This window comes from Xyrauchen texanus, chromosome 35 (genome assembly GCF_025860055.1).
Source record: "Xyrauchen texanus isolate HMW12.3.18 chromosome 35, RBS_HiC_50CHRs, whole genome shotgun sequence".
NCBI classification, from domain to species: Eukaryota; Metazoa; Chordata; class Actinopteri; order Cypriniformes; family Catostomidae; genus Xyrauchen; species Xyrauchen texanus.
In genome coordinates, this window is record NC_068310.1 from 35685322 (window position 1) to 35710487 (window position 25166).

Consider the following 25166-nt stretch of genomic DNA (forward strand, 5'->3'; position numbering starts at 1 on the left):
CTTTGTTACAATGCACAAAGGGTTAGCGTTGCCGCCATGCAGTACCACTGCTCCCTATTAGCAGACTATGCAGTCTACGTAGGGCACCAACTCCCTAGGGGTGCACCATCTTACCCTAGGAGGGCACTAGAAAGTCCACCGGCTGCCCTTACTCACACGTTATACGTTATTCAAGGACCCGAAAGCAGTTGCGGAACAGAACTTCACGCTCATCGCCCCATGCTCATATCAAGCGAACCACGTCCACCTGGAACTCTGCGTAGGGCATCAAATTTGGCCAGCAGCCGCCATGTCGAGAAGACATTGTTTTCTTCACTTCCACTTTCCTAAGGCAGACGAACTGAAGTACTAGTGATTAAAATGTATTTTAATTATTTAGCAGTACAACCGCAACCAGTCTTGGATTTTCAAGATGGTTACTCCTGAAAGATGGTGCAGTTCCCGCTTGGTTGGGACAATCTGGCGCTTCAGGACCACAACCTGTAAGTATGTTTGATTATTTGTGGATTTATCTGCAAGTTTTTTGTTGTAGCTACGGTGTACACCCAGTGTACAGATGTAGGTCAATCAGAGCATTTCAGCCATAGGATGAAGAGAGGGGAGCAGCAATGTACAGTATGAGAAAAATAGAGTGTTTTTTTAACATTACAGCATGTAAATCTATTCTAGTAGATCCCCCCAAAACAAATGATGAACCTGTAAATTAGCACAATATGGGCTTTTTAAGTCCTTTTTTACTCTCCACCTATGACCAGACCCAACCAGTAAGTTGTGATTTGCACAAAGAAAGGAATTAAATAAGGAAGTGAAAGTGAAAGTGGAGATTTATAGTAAAAATAGGACTTAAATGTTGATCTGTTTCTCACCCACACGTATCCTATATTTTCTGAATACATAGATTTTACCACTGGAGTTCGCAAGGACAATTTATATGCTGCCTTTATGTGCTTTTTGGCGCTTCTAAGTTCTGGTCATAATTCACTTGTGTTGTATATGGACCTACAGAGCTGAGATATTCTTCTAATTTCTAAAAATCTTAATTTGCGTTCTGCAGAAGAAAAAAAAGTCACACATCTGGGATGGCACGAGGATGAGTAAATGATGAGATACGTGTCATTTTTGGGTGAACTACTCAATTTTATTCGGATTGAAATAGACACATCGCAATGTCGAAACAGTAGAAAATGTTGTTTAAAATGTGCCATGTTGTTAACTTTGGCAAATCCTGTCCTTTTAGTCATCACTTTAACATGTTTTTACCTGTTGTTCCCAGCATTAGAAAGTCTTGGCACCTCCCATAAATGAAATAACACTTCCACAGGGCACGGTTACCTATACTTTATTTTGGCCTCTTTACAATAGGGTTGAAATGTATGATTAGTTAAAGGCATAATTCACCCAAAAATGAAAGATCTGTCATCATTTGCACACCCTTACATTGTTTCAAACCTGTGTGCCTTTCTTTCGAGTAACACAAAAGAAGGCAGAATGCTAGTCTCAGTCACCATTCACTTTTATAGTGACTTATTTTCATTTTTGGGTGGACTAATTGTGAAAAGTTTAGTTCAAAGCACATAAATGTGAACATGTTTTTCTCAGAGTTGGTTTGATTTCTCTGTAAAACATGTTCTTATACCCTTTTAATGATCATTTAATCAGATGAGTCTTAACAAACACCTAAAAAACCTCTCCAATGTTACCTTTCATCATTACAATAGCACACCTGCGGTGTAGTACAACAGGTGTGGCCGCTGTGCACAGTAGCTTCAAGACACATCTGAACATGTTTACTGATGACATCACAGGGATGAGGTCATTTCCTGATATGGCAATGATTGAGAGCCAGAAAAAACAACAAGTAAAATATCTTACCAAGCTGTTGTCAAGATAAAGTCCCCCAGGAAGAACATAATGTCAAGAACAATGCATGAAATGCTGAGAATAGCTATTTGCAGTAGCATTTAACCTAAATAAGTGTTTGTAACGGTCTACACCTAGTTAGGGAGTGGTTCGTCCCGAAGGCATACGATGTAATGCGGTTATAATGAGGAGTTTTCCTAAGAGTGGACCTTTCTGTGTATATAATTGAGTCGTATCCATTTAATGCATGTCTGAGCCCCTTGCACTTGTACCAGACAGGTGGACGTCTTGGCTACAGACCCGTGGGGTCAGAGAGGAAGAACAAGGGATCAATGATGGCATGCTGCATGCATGCTAGGATAATTAATATATGTATACTGTTCATGATAGCATGGTCATATGATAGAATGGTGATGCGATAAAAAGGTGATACGTTTGATTTATGGGTCATTTATGTGAAGCAAATTATTATTTATTTTTTTGTCCTTATCTATTATGTTATTAAAGAATATATGCATCCATCCATATCCTATTGCCGCTAATCCCATGTAGGGTCACAGGGGGTGCTGACCGTGCTGCAGCCTATTCCAGCTGTCTTGGTTCAGAGACAGGAAAACACCCTGGGGAGGTGGCCAGTCCATCACAGGGCTAACACACACAAACACATTCACACTCTCACTCTAATTAGAGTTTTAATGAAAGAGTTCAAAGTCATTTTGTTATTTTGTTATATGAGTGTGTAACTGTCCCGAGACAGTAAAAAAATAAAATAAAAGTCTAATCAAAAGCTGATATTTCTTTTATTTGAAAAAAATTAAAAAAATAATAATAAATGTTGGCATAAGTAGTTTGTAATAATTCATTATTATTTCTTAAAAAACGCATTGAAAATGTTTTCTTAAAATTTTTACTAATTACAATTTTTTCAAAATGTTTTTGTTAAAATTGGAAAAAAAATGTGTCCACTAAATTCGGGTGGTCAGGTGGTGTAACCAACATGCAGGTGAGGATTCTGTTGTCATGTGACCAAAAATAAATCAATAAAATAAAATAACTACAAATATAAATTAAACAGAGGGAACCCCTTTAGACTCTCATGACTACAAGAAGTTTGTTAAAAAATAAATAAATAAATATTTGGACAATTTATGAAAAGGCAACATAAGTATCCCTTAAAAACTTCTTGATATTCATGAATAAATAAAAATAAATCATGTTATTTAAATATAAATACCTTGAAAAATATGTATTTTTTTTAAATGTATTATTATTATTTTTATCAATGATTAAGTTGGATACATTCACATGTTTTTAAAGAGCATATAAAGTATTTTAATATGCTGTACTTGATAGTTACATGCATGTGTTTTTTTGTATTTATTTTTTTTAAGTCATTAAATATTTTGTTTGGTAAAAAATGCTATAAATGTTTTAAAAAAAACGATTATGATAGTTATGATTATTTAAATGTAAATATATTTTTTTTCCGTCTTTATTTGGGGGCCTTTCTCAGAAATCATTGATATGGAATTAATTGGAATTAATTAACTGCCACATCATGTAATTAATTTGATTATAAATTTGCATTGATTAACAGCACTAGTTTGAACCCAACATGAACACAAATATTACATTTTTATGAAATAGATACATTTGTTTTAAACTAGATTTTTAAAAAGATTTCTCATTTTGATAATCTCCGACAAACTTATTTGTAAACAACCTTTTTATTTGTTTTTTTACATTCCCACGCAAAACTAATAAAAATGATAACATACAGGGTATAATGAGTATTTGCCAGAGCATAGGTTTCTGATTGCAAAAGTGTCCCGAGTGTTTGTTAGCGCATTGTTATGCAATTGATAGATGTTCTGTAGGGTTGCTATGCGTTTGCTAGGGTGTTATGTTTATTTTCGTCAGAATTTCACAGGTGTTCTGGGTGGTTGCTAGGGTGTTGCTAGGGTATTCTTGGTGGCTTTAGTCCCCCCAACAGCCTAAAGGTGATGTAAAGACAAATGCCGAATTATTGTTCCTCTTAGAACTGAACTAAATCTGACTGTTAATTTTCATTAGGATTTTCAGAAATACATTGTGCAAGTGTTAGCATCTAAAAACAAAGCATTCTTATTGCACTGACCATAAGTGTCCTAACAAGGGCCGATAGGTGTGCACTAATTAGTGCCGAAGGTGAATTAGATTTCATCTCAGATCCGAAACCAAAACAGTCTCCCAGACATCATGACTGTGCATGGAGATTTGATTTGCTCAAGAGAGTAGGAAATAAGGTAAACATTGCCATGAGTGTTACATGTTGTGGTCATAAGGGGGCGCTAAAACACAAAAATGTGAAACACTAATTTCAAGTTCAAGTTGCCTGCTCTACAGCTTGTCCAGGAGACTTGAAGGATAATTACACAATTTACTGTTATACATGTGTCAGCACATCATCATTTTAGTTCTGTTGTCAAAAGCATGTTTGCAAACTCAAACACACACACTTCAATTTTGTATTTTAATCTGAACTGACATAATAATGTCTGGGTGGTCTTTTAGTGTCACATTTTAATAGTAACAATAACTAAATGTACAAAGTGTTTCATTAAATTTGGTTTTGATGTTTAGTTTGACTGAGCTGTTTATGAGCGGAAATAATAAGCAATGGCGCTACAGCAGAACGCTTGTTATTCTTGTATTTGCGTAACACACACACACACACATGCAATGTTTGCATGCTATGAGGTGCTGAGAGTTTGCCAATAAAATAGCATCAGTGTTTCTTTGTGAAGGCCTATCACAGAGACAGTGTCCTCTTTCAGTGTCATAGCAAACACAAACACACACACTCAAAATATACAGATCAGAGAGTTTAAATAAGTGCATACAAAACAATTAAAGGAATATTCCGGGTTCAATACAAGTTGAGCTCGATTGACAGCATTTGTTGCGGTTGCAAAATTGGCTATAAATGTACACAGAAAAGGTTATTAAGAGATTTTCTTTGTCACTAGGATCATGTTAACATGCACATTTGGCCCCATTCACTTCCATTGGAAGTGTCTAACAGTAACTGTTTTTTTAAGCAGAGGGACACTTTGAAATGTTTGCGGTAATCAACGGTAAGCCATAAGTGCTGTCGATTGAGCCTGACTTGTATAAGACCTGAATAAACTCTCATGCATGTCCAGTTCAAGTACAGGTCTCAGCCTGTTTACATTAAACGAGACAAGATAGGAGATGCTTAAGTAATAGAACTTAATTAGTGTATAACATGGCATATTTTGTGCATTTGTAAATCAAAGCAGTGGCAGTAGGTGAAAACTACGAACTGAAAAATCATGACGGAGCAGGTGTGATGTCGTCAGTGCTGTGAGTTTGCAATTGTTATCCAGAGAGGCTATTTCTGTGGTCTGGACTGCACGGCTAGTTGAAGGGCAACAGCAGATATGAGGCTATGGCTGTATGAGAGAGAGAGAGAGAGAGATATGTTTTATTAATAGTCTCAAGAGCAGTGAATGTTCCATTAAAGCTAGTATATCTTGAGAGTGTAAGTGACTTTTTTTAGGTTACAAACTGGTAATTACAAGAGTATTATGCTATAAATGTGGTTTATGAGGACATTTCTAGTATCCCCACAATTCAAATCGCTTATGAAACATAATAAACTATGGGTTTTTTTAATGTCAGAATGCAGAACGTTTTTTGTGAGGGTTAGTTTTAGGGTTTGGGGATATAATCGATAGTTTGTATAAAAATCATTACGTCTATGGAGGGTCTTCATAAGGATAGCCGAAATAGTACATTGGAAATATGTACAAATATGTTATATGTTCTTACATTGCCATATATCAGATGTATGGGTGGCTGGAATTTCATTGTCCAAACCGGCTCTGAATTTCTTTTATAGGTATTGAAGTGTTCCCTCTCTTTTCTTACCCCACCTTTTCTCATTCTGTATGCTATTTTTCTGACCTTAAAATGCTCCAGTTGTTGTGGTGAAATTAATCATTTACAGGCCTGTGGAGCACTGCAATGTTCCCGTTAAAACATCCCGTCACATTTACTCATGACACCGCACATGCACAGCAAATTCTCAAAGTAAAAAGAACACAATGACTATTATGATGTCACAATCAAGACCGTATAAACTTGCGTTACATATAGAATGTTTCATGTATCATATTCAACTTCAGACTAACTTCCTTTGAACCCTTGAATTTTTCATGATCCCCTCAGAGGCCAAAGTCACTCTCTGTTTGGGGAGTAAAATGGCAAATAGTGCTGCAGTGAGGTGTAGCTTCAATAAGCACTGTAATATAACACTGCCAGTGAAATGTCTTTGATTTATTTTTTATAAGGGAAACAGAGGGGGGTTTGTGATTACTGTACTTTATTATACTGTCTGCAAATCAAGGACACACGCCGAATGTCTTTCAAGTGTAAAAGTGACATTGATTGTAGTTTGTATTGACAATTACGAACATACTTTGCAGACCCGTACAGTTAAAGACCGTTTGTGCGATCACCTTTTTGACCTTTGCTGGGAGGATAAACAATTTTATCGAACACAATCTTGCACCATTTTACGAATTTCACACACAGTGTTTACTCTCATTTGTAAAGGATTTGTAAGGGATCCAAGGTGCAAAATAAATAAATAATAATAAAAAAAAGCTACAAAAAAGTTTAAATTCAAAACATAATTAAAAACTAGATTTTTAGCTTATCTGAAGGAATTGTGAGTGGTGCATACAGATGTGGCTGCCACTTATTTATTTATTTATTTTATCCACTTTTCTCCCAATATTGAATGCCCAATTACCACTACTTAGAAGGTCCTTGTGGTGGCGCGGTTGAAATCCGGGAGGTGGAAAACAAGTCTCGGTTGCCTCCGCTTCTGAGACAGTCAATCCGCGCATCTTATCACGTGGCTCGTTGTGCATGACACCGTTGAGACTCTCTGCGTTCCACGCACAACTTACCAAGCGCCCCACTGAGAGCGAGAACCATTAATCGTGACCACGAGGAGGTTACCCCATGTGACTCTACCCTCCCTAGCAACCGGGCCAATTTGGTTGCCTAGGAGACCTGGCTGGAATCACTCAGCACACCTTGGATTTGAACTCGCAACTCCAGGGGTGTTAGTCAGCGTCAATACTTGCCGAGCTGCCCAGGCTGCCAATGGGCCACTTTATGAAAAAAATGAATGGGAGAAATTGGCACGCCCAAATGCAGCCAATGGTCAACGGATGTAGAAAAGAAGTCCTGCCTTACTGGTAAAAGAGCCAATCACCTTTTAGATTCAGACATCACCTGTCAATCAGCTCGACAACGTGCATGCACATTAGCTATACAAGGCGAGAAAATTGAGTTATTTAATGCAATCTGAGGTAAAGTTTCACAATTTATGATTCCGGTGTTGTCAGATTTTACTGCTGATTTGAAATATGTTATTTGATCGTAAACCATTTAGAAGATTTTGGTGTTTTCCCATTCAAGTTGATAGGAGCTGCACTGGCATGACTGGAAATAGTCCCCCGAGAGCGTTCCAAAGATGGCCGACAGTGGACGGACTTGCTAGAAAGACTTTAATACTTACTGGCCCAAATCAAAAGAGCCCAATTCCTTATGATAGTTCCCTAGTTACAGAGGTTAACAGTTCAAGAATGCCTTTTTTAATGGCGTGATTGCCACGGTAACTGTGCACTTGCAGCTCTCAACCAATAAGTGTGGCTATAGTGCCATTTACTACCCTAACAAACACCAAAAAGCTTTTAGGTCTGTCATTTGGATGAAGCCCTGGCTTGTGCAGTGGGAGACAAGCAGCTCCTATATAAACAATTCATTAAATATATTTTGTGCCATCTTTTCAAGACCCTTTCCCCATTGTTATTATTGTGAGCAGGAGCAATTAAACCCCTCCCCCTCCAAACCATATTTATACCATGATCAATGGAAACATATAAATGCTTCACACTGCACCCCCCACCCCCATATGTTCAAGCAAATTCTACGCCCTTGAGTGTTAGTAAGTTACTCAAAAAGTAATCCACTACAAATTACTAATTACTTCTCTACAATTGAAATCAGATTACTGAAGCAAAAAAGTAATTGCGCTACATTTACTTTCTAAAACCATCACAGAAATGCTTGTTAGTAGCCCATTTCCTTCTCGTCCAGCCCTTAAGCTGTCAAACACCAACAGATGTAGCCTACATGTGAACATAACTCATATTTTTTAATGTATTGTACATAAATATTATTTTAGAAAAATGCCTAGCCCAAGTACTCTAAAGTAAGGATCATAATTGAAAGTCATTAAATGTAATCAGATTACAAGAATGTACCCTGATAGCACACATCACCTAGACGTCTTGATATGTGTTTACATCTGGATAATTAAAAGTACTTAGATTACAGAAACTAATTACTTAGTAATCAGACTACATGCAATACTGGCATGAGCAGTAGCAATGGTGATGCTTTGTGAGAAATGTATATTCTAGTAAGGTGCATTTGGTAGGGAATGACAGGTGTAACATTGTCAATATTGCAGATTATTTTATTGAGTTAAATTATTTGCTGAGTAACATTTACTGATTGACAGTTAAACATACGTTTAAAGGTCAAAAACTCCTGAATTTCACAGAAGAAAAAACCATACAAACAAAACAGTTCAAGCCAAAAGAAAAATAAGTTCAGTTCAAAGTGTGAGCAGCAAAGATTATTCTTAAGGCAAATGTTGTGACCAAAAACATAAATACAAGTTTCATCAGATTATTATGATTCATTGGTTTGCTACAGAGATTTTTTTCTAAATTTAGAAAGCATAGAATCTCTGTAAGGACTAAATGAGGTTTTGCTAGATGCAGTTCAGTTCAAGGACAGACTGCAGCCGCAGAGCTCGTGATTATGGGAATGACAGTAAGCGGATTTAGAAAGAGTAAGCTGACTTTGGTCAGCATTTGACATATTGTCCTGTCAGACTAGTGAAATAAAAGTGTTTTTAGCTTTTGGCAATGCTCAAACAGTTCACCACTGAACAATCATGTCTATGACCCAAAACAAACTCTACATAAGTATGAATGAATGTTACATTTTATATAGCACTTTTCTGACACTACACTCACAGTGCTTTACACAGTGAACATGGGACTCTCCTCAACCACCTCCAATGTGCAGCATCTACCTGGATGATGTGATGGCAGCCATAGCGCACCAGTACGCTCACCACACACCAGCTATTGGTGGAGAGGAGAGAGTAGAGTGATACAGCCAGTTAGTGGATGGGGATTATTAGGAGGCAATGGGGAGAATTTAGCCAGGACACCAGGGTTACAGCCCTACTGTTTACAAGAAGCATCCTGGGATTTTTAACAACCACAGAGATTCAGTAACTCAGTTTAACATCTCATCCAAAGGACAGTGTCTTTTATACATTATAGTGTGCACATAACTATATTGGGGCATGAGGACCTACACAGTCCACAGAGTGAGCACCCCCTGTAGAACTTCCTAATACCTCTTCCAGCAACAACCTTAGTCTTCTCAAGAGGTCTCCCATTCAGGTACTGACCAGGCTCAGCCCTGCTTAATTTCAGGGTGTGGCTGCTGTTTACATGAATCCAAGTGCATGAACCCAAAGGCTATGTCATTGTGTTCAAAACATTTCTAGACCACAATTCATAATGCTAAACGTGGAATGGGACTACACTCTTGCAAGGCATTGCAGCATTTGTATAGAACATGTTTCTGGCCTAATGCTAAGAACATTAAACATGATACAAGAATTGTGTCATAAAATAATTAGAAAAGCTTCAACAATGTGATTATTGCAACATCAAGAGTTCTGAGGTTGGAGATTTAATTTTATACTTTAAAAATTGTTTCAAAACACTGGATGAAGGATTTTTGGTACTGTAACACTTTGTGGTTACATTTAACATTAGAATTAGTATTAATTGTCTCAGCAGGAAACCGATGGAGTGCGTACTCCAGGTAGGGAAGGAGGTATTGCCCCAAGTGAAGGAGTTCAAGTACCTCGGGGTTTTGTTCACGAGTGAGGGGACAATGGAGCGGGAGGTTGGCCGGAGAATCGGGGCAGCAGGGGCGGTATTGCACGCGCTCTATCGCACCGTTGTCACGAAAAGAGAGCTGAGCTGGAAGGCAAATCTCTCGATCTACCGGTCAATTTTCGTTCCTACCCTCACCTATGGTCATGAAGGCTGGGTCATGACCGAAAGAACTAGGTCGCGAGTACAAGCGGCCGAAATGGGCTTCTCCCTTAGAGATAGAGTGAGGAGCTCAGTCATCCGTGAGGAGTTCGGAGTAGAGCCGCTGCTCCTTTGCGTCGAAAGGAGTCAGTTGAGGTGGTTTGGACATCTGGTAAGGACGCCCCCTGGCCGCCTCCCTAGGGAGGTGTTTCAGGCACGTCCAGCTGGGAGGAGGCCTCGGGGAAGACCCAGGATTAGGTGGAGAGATTACATCTCCACACTGGCCTGGGAACACCTCGGGGTCCCCCAGTCAAAGCTGGTTAATGTGGCTCGGGATAGGGAAGTTTGGGGCCCCCTGCTGGAGCAGCTGCCCCCGCAACCCGACTTTGGATAAGCGGTTGAAGATGGATGGATGTCATTTTGTGCTTTTACACACAAAAACACAAGAGGGTAATTCCTTGACAACTCAACCAAAGATCCCTGGCTTTAATTATAATTTTTTTACTGGTAAAAGAACCATAAAAGGATAATCAAAGTCAAAATATTAAATATCATGAATCAATATTTACTTAATTATTTTGTAGAGTGGGTCAAAATAAAAATGTTCACCTATAATTTATCAAAACTACAGAGAGGTGGCTTAGAAAGGTGGCAGCATCATTCTTTTATTTTTACAGGGCTTGGTAGGTCTATTACTAAAATCAGTTAACTTCAGTACCCCGTGTTGCAATTGCACGAGTCCAAAAATCATTTTTCCAAAGTTGGAGTGCCTATAACTCAAAATATAAGATATCTTTACATCCTTCAAGATTCTGGTTCAGAACAAACTTTTCTATTTGTCTATTCATTTTTAAAACCCTATAGATTTAGATCTCAGAATTATGGGGCTCTTAATGGGGTGGCTGTGGCACAGTTGGCAGGGTTGGTGGTTTGAATCCTGGCCCACGACTCCACATGCCGTGTCCTTGGGCAAGACACTGAACCCCAAGTTGCTCCCAATGGCATGCTAGCGCCTTGCATGGCAGCTCTGCAGTCATTGGTGTGTGAATGTGTGAGTGAATGAGTCAGTGTAAAGTGCTTTGAATACCGTTAAGGTTAAAATGGTGCTATATAAGTGCAGACCATTTACCATATAACACGGTTCCATCCAAAATTTGTTACATTTTCAATGGTCGAATACTAAATGTGTGCCACATGGTATGAAACTATTTATTTATTTTTTTCTTCTCCATCCAACAAAAAAGTGTGAAGAGCAAATTTTGTTTGTTTACATAAAAACAACAATCTGGAAAACTTAAGTCTAAAAATACACTATTAAGAATAAGCGACACACAAGGCCAGTTCAGCTAGTCCAATACCAATATCTAGTATTTGGATTTCTGAAATGTACATCTGCACAGCTCTGGAATGCATCATTAGGAGTCCAAAAACACAAAAGTGGCTAAAACTCTACTGTATTTGTACAGATGTTCTCAAAGTTGGTGGGATGGTCCAAATTCACAAAACCCACCCCATCCCCCCAAAAGACACATATATCAGTTACTTAGTGGCACTGCAAGTAGTAAATTTCCCTTTTCACGAATAACTCTGGAACCGCATGAGCCAGAATCAAAATTGGTCTGATTCCCACAAAAGTTTATGCTCCTGACAAAATATTAACTTTGAGCCGGGAACATTTCTTACTTTGGTTGACTTGGAATATCCAACGACGTTTTATTGTTGATTTTCAAAATTTTGGTATATTGCCGTTACAGGGTTATAGTCTCAACAATACAAGACACTTTCAGTACAGTTGGATACAATCAACACACAAGCACATCCTTTATTAAAGTTAAAAAAAATGCATATTTGTAATTGTATAATCTTATTGCTATATTAACAGTTCCACAGCCTCATGCTTTCTGGAGTAATTCTTTAACAATCAATTTTAAAATATAAACTTGCATACTGGATTTCAATAATGCACTATGGATTATTATTGCTATATAAGGGTGGAAAGAGAAAGTCAACTCTGAGATCAAGTACACCCCCAGCACTTATCAAGATAGACCTCATTAGTTTGGCTTGTTAAAACAAGATGGCGGTTTCCACACTCCTCCCAGCGGCAGATCTTTCCGCCCTCCACCAAGACGAACTTCCACTCCAGCTGGCTCTCCATAGGGAGGGTGATGGTGTTGGCCCAGAACCCATCCTTGGCTCTGTGGAGTGGAACAAAGCTCTCCCAGGCTCCAAACTCCTCCAGGTTCCCAGTAACAGCGACCAGCTGGCTCGGAGAATACGTGATGAAGTGAATCCTGAAGGTGACGTTAAACGGTTGTGGCAACGGCGGAACAGTCGCTACTCTTCTATTTGCCAAGCCTTCTTCTTTGACTAAACTGGTGTCGGCTTGCCCCAGTGTGACAATTTCCAACTCATTTTCTTTTTGGGTGAGTTTTTCGTCAATGGACGATGAACAACAAGTTGCAGTCGGCGTTTTCCAAGGAAGATCTCGCAGCTCTTGCCCACCTACATTTAGCCACTCATCATTTTCCATAATGGCATCCATGATACTAATCTCATTATTCTCATGCTTTTTTGCCATTGATGCACCTTTCTCATCTTCTTTCTTTTCACTGGACTCGCTTGAAAGGCCGACCTGTGTGGAAGATCCATCGATAAATGTACCGATGTGGTAACCCAGGAAGTTCTGGTGTAAGGGCTCGTTGTGGTAGTCTAACCTGATTCTGTGGTGTTGTTGACGATTTTCCACGGCATCTACGGGGTAGCTTCCACTGTTAAACCATGACTGGTTTTTAATTTTGTCTTCCATATCAGTCTTCTTATCATAGCAACAGCAATCAAAGTCATTTGTCTGTGGAAAATTGCAATCATGATGATCTTCAAGCTTCTTGATCGAGTTCTCCCCCACCGTTGACACAGTTTTGCTGTCTGCCTCAAATCGGATCTTACTATGCATGGATGGGTCCACCGCTTGGTCTGAAGGAGAACTGCTTTGATTAGTGAAGTCTTGATCTAGCAAATCTTCCTGAGGTTTACAAATAGGGACATCTTGATGTCTCTGATCAATGATCTCCTGAGCACTTTCAGTTTCAGATGGCTCATCTGCATCTCCAATTAGCCCCGTCGCAGACTCGTCAAGATCTCTAAGATACTCAGAGTCACTGGCCTCACATTGGATGGACCGTACACTCACATCAGCCAAAAGCTTATAGGCATCTTCCTCACATCCATCATCGTCGTCATCCTTGTGTTGAAAATGATCCTCACATTCAGTGTTATCGTCAGGATTGTCAGAATCCATTTCCATGCACCGATCCAGATCAGAATCGGTTTTGTCTCCCAATGTTGGTTCCAATTCTGTTTGGAGCTCATCTGCAATTTCTTCCAGGTCCTTGAGAGTGGTTTCATTCAGGTCTTTCTCAGTAGGAAGGAGAATGTTGTTGGTGGTGGAGAGGTCGATATCGCCTCTGGATTCACTGGAACACTTCGGTTTTCCCGCCTGATGTTCTTCTACAAAAGAACGAAAATGCATTAGCAGAGTCACATGCACTTTAAATGATAAAACATTTATATCGGAAAGGAGTTGGGGATTCTTCTAGCAAAGAACATCTGTGTCTTTCTATCTAATTTTTTGTCAAAGTGTTAATTGCCCTTTAATGTTTTTATAGTTTCATTGTCCCCGTTTTAACAGCCACAAAAGTACAATGTTATAACCATGTTTTTTGGACGTGTACAATGTTAATGCCATTGCGTCCTTTAAGAACCTTGCAGTACTATATATCTACCATGGGACAAGAATATGGTATATATTAAAACAAATAGAGAAGCTATACACTTAACTACATTTCTGAGTAGCGAGATGGTAGCGTCGCTACTGAAAAGCTCCTTGATTTAAAAACTAGCGAAGCTATATTTTTGACTAGGAAGTGGCGTAGCACTGAGGAACGCTACACTGCTACATCATGCCTTGTTCCCGGTGTTTACCTCACCAGTTCTGAATCAAAACTAAAGAGGTCCATTCACAAATTAAATCGCTCATCTGAGTTGGTTCTTTAAAGTGAATTGGTCACATGTGATAGGAAAGCTGTCTGAATCGGTTTCGATTCAATCTGAATGACTCTGAAAGCTTGCACTCGTGCTACTAAATAATTTGTGCATGCTCTCACTTGCCAATAAGCTCACAGAATATTTTAAAATACGGAAAATAAAGATAAACGCTGGTTGCAGTGGATCTACAATCAATGGAAACGAAACCTGCAAATGCATCCTATCGTTTGCCATTGATGAATAAGGTCTTTATAAAGTTCAACATGTTTGCAGCTTGTAAGTAAATACATTTTCCAACCAAAAGAGTACCAAAATACGTATTAGCCTACACGTAAATCACAAAAAAGTACCATGACATCCATGTTTTTTGGACATTTACCATTACCTGGACGTACTATGTTAATACAATGGTATGCTATATGAATATGGCAATCATATAACTTTTTTTTTTTAGCTTGAAGCACCGTGTAAATAGAAGAGTATATGAATATGGTAATCATATATCAATTTACCATGGTAGTAAAATGGTATTTTTTAAAAGTACTTTGTGTCACCATGCAAATACAGAATGGTACATAAATATGGTAATTGTATATCAAAGTACCATGGTTTTACCATCAGAAATCACATTATTGCCCAGAAGTGCTCCCTCTTGCACACACACACACAAAATTTGGCCTCTAATGATATATCCTGTAATTCTATGTCTAGCCAGGGACGGCTTACCGACCGGGCCAATGGGGCCAGTGCCCGGGAATGCCCTGGGCTTTAAGGCTGTGCAATCTAGTTTGGTGACCCACTCGAAAACCCATTTGGGTATGAACATGAAACCCCACCCCACCCCTCAACTTTTGGGCATACATTTTTTTTATTATTGTGGAAATACACATTTTTACAGGTATAAAAATTTTATACAAGTTGATTTTTACATGCCATAAAAACAGTGGACATGTTTTTCTATAGTTATAATTTCTCATAGGATCAAATGGGCTGATTCAGTTTATATGAAGTTTTTTTTTGGCAAGATAAACTTGTGTACACTATACATACAGATACAAATTGAAAACTAAAGTTACGTTTACTGAAGTATAAAATCTCTCCATTCAGTCTCTTGTGCACAAGCTGGGTCTCTCTCAAGCAGCTTCATTTATAACATCTCCGTACAGTATATCCGCTCCGGTGTTTATTATACCTGAGACATGCTTTGCACGTAATAAACAAGCATGCACTGCTCCACACAATCAGTTTCTGTACTAGGATGTGCAGTTGAGCGTGTACCTCCAAATGGCAATTTTAGCAACAAAAAGTGGGGAAAAAAATAATTTCGGGATGTGGAAAAAAACTAACAAATACAGTGTTATTAAATTGCAGACATTTTTTTTTAACACGTACAATAGTCACCTTTTAAAACGCAGAAATGAACGCGTTTAATTCCCAGCCCTAAAAATAATATGTAAATATACAGCAGCTAAAATAGGTTACTTGACGAAGGACCTGAACCCAATGTTTATTCACCCATTAATAAATAAACCACAAATCAACTGTAACCAAACCGCATGACAACTTTTGTAAAGTCAAAGCAACACAGCAGTCTGAAAACAACTTGGATCAGAGGTCATGTGCTTGCAACTTTCCTAACTTATTAGCCAATCAACTAGATTTGCATGTCCAGAATCAATACCAGTGTTTTGCCGATTTTACCCTTGATGGTACTTGGAATTGGATCGAAAAGGGGTATCGTCCATCCCTGGACCCTGGTTCTAATAGAGTCGCTAAACTACCGCGAGCAATTTTAGCCACTTTGTCATTTCACTTTAATGAAGACCCCTCCAAAGACTAGAGAGGTTTCATTTGTGAACAAATCAGTCTTTCTGAACAAATCGTTCTCGTTCCATACACCGACTCAGGGTAATCTGGCATACCGGGCATTTTCCCGGTGGGCTGACGCACTTTGGGGCCGATTGGGGAGGCTGGGCCATCGGGAGAACCGAAAAGTTTCACTGCCCATTCGGCCACCATCTTTTTTGTATAGCTTGATAAAAAGTTGCACTCAGCATTCAGGGCCATTTCTGAGCATATAGAGGCAAAATCCCACTTTAATACCCCCCCCATCAGTACATTCTCCCTTCTCTCTAGGGCCACAAGGGGGCCCCATATAACTGTTTAATTGAGCCATAACAGCTGCCTGAACCTTACATGCAGCTTTATGGTATTTAAAAAACAAACAAACTAATAAATAAATACAGACACACACACACACATATATATATATATATATATATATATAAACTTTGGTTTGGGGCCCCCTGGTGGTTTGGGAGTCCTACAAATCTGCTAAAACAGATTATAGCAAGAAACAACCCTGTCATAAGTCCTCAATATGATGGATATGCTTTGTCCTCAATTGTGGGGAAATACTTAAAAACTCTGAAGTCACTTAGTAGATATGTACATTTTAATAAAAGGATAATTAGACTTATTCTGATCATGAATGACTGGTACTTTTGATTCAATCCAATTACTGTTCAAAACGTAAAAGCACATTTTACCATGTGACGACAACAAAACTTACATTAGCTCTCCTGAGGGAACACACCTGAATGTGTACATCCTGTTGGGTGTATACACTTGCACAAAACCGCGCTTTACATTATCATTATGGAGAGACGCTGAAACATCACGCATGCGCATTGACATTTACTTTAATACCCAGTCACCCTCTGAAAACGGTTCAACAATTATCCGTGTTTTACCTGTTGATTTATCTTCACTTGAGCTCCGTTCTTCAGTGGCTGCGGCCGTTTCCTTCCCGTTATTCTCTTCACCTTTCCCGCGTTGACCTCTAACGGATCGGTAAATGAAGAACGCCGCGAACACCGACAGCATGGCAATGATTCCCGCGGCGACGACAGCACCGTAGCGACCGATCACATCCAGCAAGGAATGAATATCACGCCGGTCCAGCGCAATCGGTTTGCTCTTTTTCATGGCAATGAATATTGATTGATATGGGTAGAAAAGAACAGCTTCAGATGTGCAGGTGAAGCGGAGCGCGAGATCACTCCATTCTCAGCGCCACGAGCGAAATGAGCCTTTGATGCGTCAGAGGATGAAAAGCAGTGCCCGCAATCAGGTGAGCACTCTGCTAATCAGCTGAACTCTCTCTCTCTCTCTCTCTCTCTCTCCCTCCCTCTCTCTCTCCCTCTCTCTCTCTCAAGCCCATTGAAAATCAGATCTTCAGAATTGGGCCAGGAAAACATTATTTTAACGTTTAAACTCTGTTCCTTTTTCCTGTATGAATAAATAAACTCATTACTCAATTCAATTTAATGGAACTTTGATATGAAATTGAAATGCATAAATAATGCAAATAGGCTACACATTTTTTTTTAGTTGTAGCAATGTAGGCCTATATGGAGATCACTGTAAAAAAAAAAATATGGCTGCGGTGGTTGCCATAATAATTATATAAGAAATACAGTAAAACTGTAAACAACTTTACATTTACATGACCTCGCTGTTAAATTTACAGTAAAAAATGTCATAAACTTAATATTAGTCGGTGTATGTAACTGATATTAAAAATAAGATGAAACTATTCCCATAAAATAAAATGAAATGCACGCAGGGAATTCTGGGAACGCCCGATTACGTTCGTTTTACTGTACTTTTAACAATATTTTACTTGTAAAAAGTACATGTACTCTCTTGTTTAAACATAATGTACATTTTTTATATTATACAGGAAAATCTTACTTGGTACATCTAAGAAAAAATATTTTTACAACATTTTATTGTAAAAACGATTGTATTGTCTTTTAAAATATATTAAAACATTTTACTGTATATTTTACAGTTAATATTCGTTAATCAATTAACATTTTATTTATGTAGCATTATTACAGTATTTTACTGTTAAAATTACAGACATTGTTTACAGTGTATGTATGTATATATATATATATATATATATATATATATATATATATATATATATATATATATATATATACACACTCACCAGCCACTTTATTAGGTACACCTGTACATCTACTTATTCATGCTATCATCTAATCAGCCAATTGTAATGTATCAAATCACGCAGATACGGGTCAGGAGCTTCAGTTAAGGTTCACATCAACCATCAGAAAGGGGAAAAAATGGGATCTCATTGATTTGGAGCGTGGCACGATTGTTGGCGCCAAACGGGCTGGTTTGAGTATTTCTGTAACTGCTGATCTCCTGGGATTCTCACACACAACAGTCTCTGGAGTGTAACAGAGAATGGAACGAAAAGCAAAAAATATCCTGTTCTGTGGACGAAAATGGCTTGTTGATGACAGAGTTCAGAGGAGAATGGCCAGACTGGTCCAAGCTGACAGGAAGGTGACAGTAACCCACGTTACAACAGTGCTATGCAGATCATTTCTGAACATACAACACGTTGAACATAGAGGCAGATGGGCTACAGCAGCAGAAGACCCCTCTGGGTACCACTACTATCAGCTTAGAACAGGAAACTGAGGCTGCAGCAGGCACAGTCTCACCAAAACTGGACAGAAGATGACTGGAAAAACATTGCATGGCTTGACAAATCTGGGTTTCTGCTGAAACAAATGGTAGGCCCACTGCAGCCTCAGTTTTCTGTTCTTAGCTGACAGAAGTGGAAGCCAACGTGGTCTTCTGCTGTTGTAACCCATTCGCCTCAAGATTCGACATGTTGTACATTCTGAGATGCTATTCTGCTCACTACAACTGTACAGAGGGGTTATCTGAGTTACCATAGCCTTTGTGAGCTCAAACCAGTCTGGCCATTCGCCATTGACCTCTCTCATTATCAAGGCATTTCTGTCCACAGAACTGGATGTTTCTGAACACTAACTGGATGTTTTTTGTTTTTGGCACCATTTGGTGAAAATCCCAGGAGATCAGCAGTTACAGAAATACTCAAACCAGCCCATCTGGCACCAACAATCATGCCATGGTCCCAATCATTGAGATAACATTTTTACCCCATTCTGATGGTTGATGTAAATAGTCTGCACTTATATAGCACTTTTTTAACCTTAGAGGTTACCAAAGCACATAACACTGTGTCCCAATCACCCATTCGCACACATTCACACTCACGCTCATACACCAATGGCCACAGAGCTGCCATGGCAAGGCACTAGCCTGCCATTGGGAGCAAATTGGGGTTGAGTGTCTTGCCCAAGGACACTTCGGCATGTGGAGTCGGGAATCGAACCGCCAACCCTGTGATTGGCTGCCGAGCTGCTATACCACTTGAGCCACAGCCGCCCCTATGAACATTAACTGAAGCTCATTACACTGCTGCCACACGATTGGCCGATTAGATAATTGCATGAATAAGTAGATGTTTAGATGTACCTCAGTCCGATAGAAAACTTGTGGGCAGAACTGAAAAAGCATGTGAGAGCAAGGAGGCCTATAAACCTGACTCAGTTACTTAGTTACGTATATACATGTACTGTATTTACACACATGCACACATACATTTAGCTACATAATACATTGAGTGTTCTATTCTACCGCAACCCTAAAATGGCTTTTTAGAAAATCAAAATATAGGCCTGTTTGTTTATGAAATGCATTTGGCTTTGAGGACACTCCCAATAGGTCTTGTTTTTCTAAATTAAGCTAATTTCTGGGGCCATTTTCAGCTATTTTTTTCCCCAAAAGTATAACTAGGTCAGAAACACGTGCTCCAGCTCTCTGTCATGCTCGGCAATGCTTTTCCTCAGAATGGGGCAATCAAAGTTCAGTTATTGACTAAACGAGGAATGCTCACTTGAATAAACTAGCACAAAAATATTGGATACCCTGGCAGTTGTTTGCTTTGGGTGCTTTGATTTTGATTGTGCTAGAGATTCTGTACGGTTACCCGATTGTGGGGTCTTTATTAGAAAGACTCTAACATTAAATCCCAAGGACAAGAGAGGTACAAATTTCAGCCCAATTTAGTTTAGAAAGGTTAGTTTGTCATAAGGAACTTTTGTAAAATGACACTAATGGCGATGCATTAAATCAGAGATCTACTATTGGAGACATTTTCATAAGCCTTATTCATTCCGACAGTAAATTGTAAGTGTTAACGTTAGTGTCCAAATACAAAGTTTAGATTTGAACATATACTGACAAACATGTTCTCGTTTGACCTTTGCTCCCAAAGTTGAAAACTGTTACATTAGGGAACAAAGTTGATTGGGAAATCAGTAACGTTGATCAATCAAAATCATTTCAGCCATACAGTAAATGGAAATCAGGAGATCCAAAGTCTAGCTGATTTTCGGAAGTCATTGTTCTGATGTTTTCTATCATGTCATTATAAACAGGTATTTTAATTATAACCCCGTCTGCTGACCTCTGATTCAGTGTCTAAATTAAGATATGGTGTATTTTGAAATTTAACCTTGTAATTGAGTTTTACAAGCAATTACAGCGTTCACAAATCTTGCATTAAGATGTAGTCTCTAAAATGCATTTGATGTCAGCAAATTCAAATGTCTTGATTTTCTGCTGTAAAAAAACAAGCCTATCTGCTGCCACCTGCCGGTAAATCACGTAAATACAATTTTATACTTTAAATAACCATTTTAAAGGAATATTCCGGGTTTAATACAAGTTAAGATCAATCAACAACATTTGTGGTTAATATTGAATTCCACTTTTCCCTCCTTTTCTTTAAAAAAATACAAAATCTGGGTTACATTGTGGCACTTACTGAGGAAGTGAATGGGGGGTGGCTGACATTTTAATTTGAATGAAGTCCCGGATCGCGTCAGTAAGACTGTTCTGTTTGTTCGCTTCATTTTACTGTGGATTCTTTTTCAAACAAGACACAGTTTGATGCCTGCTTTGATTAAAGGTTGATGCAGTGCCAACTATATTGGACTGGACAATAATGTCACAACAGACAAGTGTAAGGATCCATGTTAATTGTATTGCTTCATATTAGGGCTGAAATAATTAGTCACCATTATCAACAATGTCGACAAAAAAAAATTGACGGCAAAAATGTTTGTTGTCGAATAGTCGTTTGATGTCATGTAACGTAATATGAGATCACATTAAACTGTAATGATGACGTGTGAGAGCACTTTTTTGCACTGCAGTTCACACAGATCACAGATGCACTCTAAACTTTCCAAACAGCTTCAGGTGATGTAGATCGCAAAGTATGAGGGAATTATAATGCAAAAATACAAAATAAGTAAATACTGAAGCACACTTGTTGTTTAATAAGTGGAGCTGGAGCTGCCGCTCCTCTGAAGCAAAACTTGCGTGTCGAGCATCTTTAAAGGAAACACCCCGGCGTTACATCTTAAATGCAGTTATATTTAATACGTTATAGCTTTATTAAAGTAAAAATAATATGGAAACAGGTCATGTAAATAACTACAAACTCCGAAATTGTAATTTCTCTGTGTCAGCGCCTCTTTTAGGAGTTGTGCAAAGTGTCCCGATCTAAGAGAGAGAGATTGAAACTGCACCCGGTTGATGCACACTCTGTTGTGGGGACACTCGTCCCTCGAGTACACACTTAATGCAGCTAGATTATAACGTGATAACCCTCTTGATAGAGGTGAAGGTCATCAGGAGGGTGGTCTTCAGAGAGAGCACCTTTAGTTGCCGAAGGACAACGGAGAGGTCCCATGAGGGAACGAGGCACGGCCTGGGGGGGTTTAACCTCCTCGCGCCTCTCAGGAACCTGATGATCAAATCGTGCTTCCCTAAATACTTACTGTCCACTGCATCGTAATGCGCCGATATAGTGGCTACATACACTTTCAAGGTGGAGGGGTACAGCCGGGGGGTCTTCGCCTGGGGAAGAACACCACTGAGCGAACAGACTGTAAAGGCACCTCGTTGAGGGGGCCCTGGTCTGAGTGATCGTGTCTTCCACTGCCATCCAAGGGCCAGACATGGAGATTCCAGAGGTCCAGTCACAGGTGCAAGATGGTGCCCCGTCTTTGAGAAAGAAGGTCCTTCCATTCGCCTGGTGGGGGGGTCCGAGAACCAAATCCGGGAGGGCCAATAAGGGGCCACTAGGAGGATCTGCTCCTTGTCCTCCCTGACTTTGCACAACGTCTGTGCAAGTAGGCTCACTGGGGGGAACACATATTTGCATAGCCCCAGGGGCCAGCTGTGTGCCAGGGCATCTGTGCCGAGGGGAGCCTCGGTCAGAGAGTACCAAAGTGGGCAGTGGGAGGATTCTGGGGAAGCGAACAGGTCTACCTGTGTTTGGCCGAATCGACTCCAGATCAGCTGGACCACCTGAGGGTGGAGTCTCCACTCTCTCCTGAGCGTAACCTGTCGCGACAGTGCGTCCGCTGTGCTGTTGAGGTGGCCCGGGATGTTGGTGGTTCGCAGCGACTTAAGGAGGAGTTGTGACATTCGACGAGAGTGTAGGCCACCTTGGCGGCTGATGTACGCAATTGTCGCTGTGTTGTCCATCCGGATCAACAAATGCTTGCCTCGGATCAATGGCAATAGCCTCCTCAGGGCAAGTAGTACTGCCAGCAACTCGAGGCAGCTGATGTGCCAACACAGTCACAGGCCAGTCCAAGGGCCGATGACTGAGTGCCCGTTGCACATGGCACCCCAGCCATGCTGGGAGGCATCAGTCATAACCACGACATGCCTGTGGACCTGGCCTAGGGGAACTCCTGCCCGTAGGAAAGCTAGGTCTGACCAGGGGCTATATAGACGGCGACAAGCCTGCGTGACGAGAACGTGGTATATGCTGTGGTGGCATGCTCGTCTCTCGACTCGGGTCTGTAGTCAGTGCTGAAGTGGTCTCATATGCATCAACCCGAGCGGCGTGACCGTTGCTGAGGATGCCATATGCCCCAGGACCCTCTGAAGGGATTTCAGTGGGACCAAAGTATTCTGTCTAAACGCATGCAGGGTGGCTTGATGCCGGAGCCAGCCTACTGGGGAGGGCTGTGGCGGAGCCAGTGTTGCTGCCACCGGGGGACTCACTTGGCGACAAACAGACGGGAGTGCGAGACATTGCGTCGCGCCAGGGCAGGATGTGTTGAATGGTCCCCATCTGCCTTTTAAACATTGCTGGGCGAAATCCTCTATGGCCAACCTGGTTCGATCAAGTTGGGCCAAAGGTGGCGCTCCTGGACCACTATGGTGGACATCGCCTGCCCGAGAGGCCACGGTGTGACCATCATCACTCGGAGGGCAAGACAGTAATCGAGCGCAGCTCCTGCATCAATCTCAGGTCAGAACTACATTCGTGCAGTTCTTTGAGTGCCACGGCTTGGTGCACTTGCAGGAGAGCCATGGTGTGCAGGGAGGAGGCGGCCTGTCCAGTGACCTGGGGAGTCGCCGAGCACCCCCTGGCAGCCCCACAGTCGAGGGTAGTGAGAGAGGACAAGCCCGTGAACTGGGTCCGGGCAGTAAAAGATGCCTGCCACGATCGCGTGAGCTCATCGTGCACTTCTGGGAAGAAAGGTACGGGGGCGGGAGGGCGGCCGTAAGCGGCGCTCGGTGCCCCGGGACCAATCACCGGGCTGCGAGGGTTCAGGGGGGAGCGGAGGATTCCACTCCATCCCGACGCTCGCAGCCGCCCGGACAAGAATGTCCGTCAGCTGCGGATGGCGACAGACTGAACCAACCCACTCTCCGATGCTGTAATCGAAAGCTCATCCACTTCACGAGCCACGAATGAGACCGCAAACTACCTTTATAACCGTATGTCCAGAGGAGTGGCATGCAAATTCCACACGGCAATTCTCATTGGCCTTTTCTCAAGATCAGAAATCCCTAGTGTCAACTCATCGACACAACGTCAAGTGAGTGACAGATAGGGAACTCTGAGGACCCCTTTCACACTTCCCTCTTTCACACTTCCTGCTCGTGGTGGATGCAACAGTAGGACATGTGGTCTGGTAAATTTTATATTTTTTTCAGATTTAAAACAAACAATATTTAAGTATCTGTGCTCACAGCTTCAACATGTCAACACCGTCATCCAATTATGATAATTTCTGTTAGAATTGTGGGATAAATTTGGGCATTTTAGTTTAGTTGTAGAGGCAGCATTAACTGAAACCCCAAAATGAATCACTTTGTTGCACAACACATAGTTAAGATGGGAAAATATTACATTTTGTCAACTCTGTCAGAATTTTCAGAATAGTGTAAAAAGAGAAACAAATGTGTAGAAAGTATTTAATCACTTAACTCCTTTACTGAACACCATTATTAGATCATTAAAGACTTTTCTTACATGGATCACATTAAAATAGCACGCTTTTAGTGTGTCTGACGGAGTTGACACAAGTGACAGTAAGATGTAAGTTATGAAGTAAATAAATGTTACTTTGTATAAAATCTTCCTTTACATGGTTCATTTGCTGAGACATTTAAATATATCAGTTTCAAATTAGTTTAATATTATAAAATTAAAAATAAGATTTTAAACATGTTTGTCTGTTATTTTAAGAATCAGTGCCCTGCATGATGAAAAGGGAGTAAACAGAAGTTTAAAGATGATGTGTGTCATTTATTTGATGTTGAAATACTTTGTCCTATCCCTCAATATGCAGAGAACCTGTAGTTCAACAGTATTGCATAAAATACAGATGATGTCTGATTTATAGCATGTGTGAGCACGCAACATCCTAATTACAGAAAATTAAGTTTCATTTATACAGAACTGAAGTGTGTAGCTCACACACTCATTTGTACATTTGTAAAACTAAAGCAGCAACATGTTTCACAGTAAAAGCAGAAGTGAAAGGAGAACTTGTATTTACAAATGACTGATATACCAGAAATGTGTCTTTGTGCATGTACCAAAGCAGTATACACAAACATATTTTGTTGGGAAATTTTATATTTTAAAAGCACATTTTCATGAATTGTGGATAATCAGTTTTCCAAATGCTGGACACATTTCACTTAGAAAATTCAGTTTTCTCTCATACAATGTCAAATATCCAAGATTCTGTGTGTGATAAAGATTTCAAGAGGTCGCTAAAATAGTCATACAAATAACCACAAAATATA

At 40.1% G+C, this 25166-nt stretch overlaps 1 protein-coding gene across 1 annotated transcript; it reads right to left on the reverse strand.

Moving 5' to 3' along the window:
* Nucleotides 1-8537: 8537 nt before the first annotated feature.
* On the reverse strand, nucleotides 8538-17243 carry LOC127629058 (uncharacterized). Its single transcript, XM_052106095.1, has 2 exons — nucleotides 16871-17243; nucleotides 8538-13580 (listed from the first exon to the last, which is right to left on the reverse strand). Exons 1-2 carry the CDS (start codon nucleotides 17103-17105, stop codon nucleotides 12088-12090), a joined length of 1728 nt encoding a protein of 575 aa, XP_051962055.1. The 5' UTR covers nucleotides 17106-17243; the 3' UTR covers nucleotides 8538-12087.
* Between the last annotated feature and the right edge of the window lie 7923 nt (nucleotides 17244-25166).

Bases quoted from the DNA above. Each gene is read 5' to 3' on its own strand.
- LOC127629058 (XM_052106095.1), bottom strand. From the start codon at position 17,105: ATGAAAAAGAGCAAACCGATTGCGCTGGACCGGCGTGATATTCATTCC. The intron at 13,581-16,870 runs GTAAAACACGGA...GTTCTTTTGTAG, and splicing joins AAGTGAAGATAAATCAACAG to AAGAACATCAGGCGGGAAAA.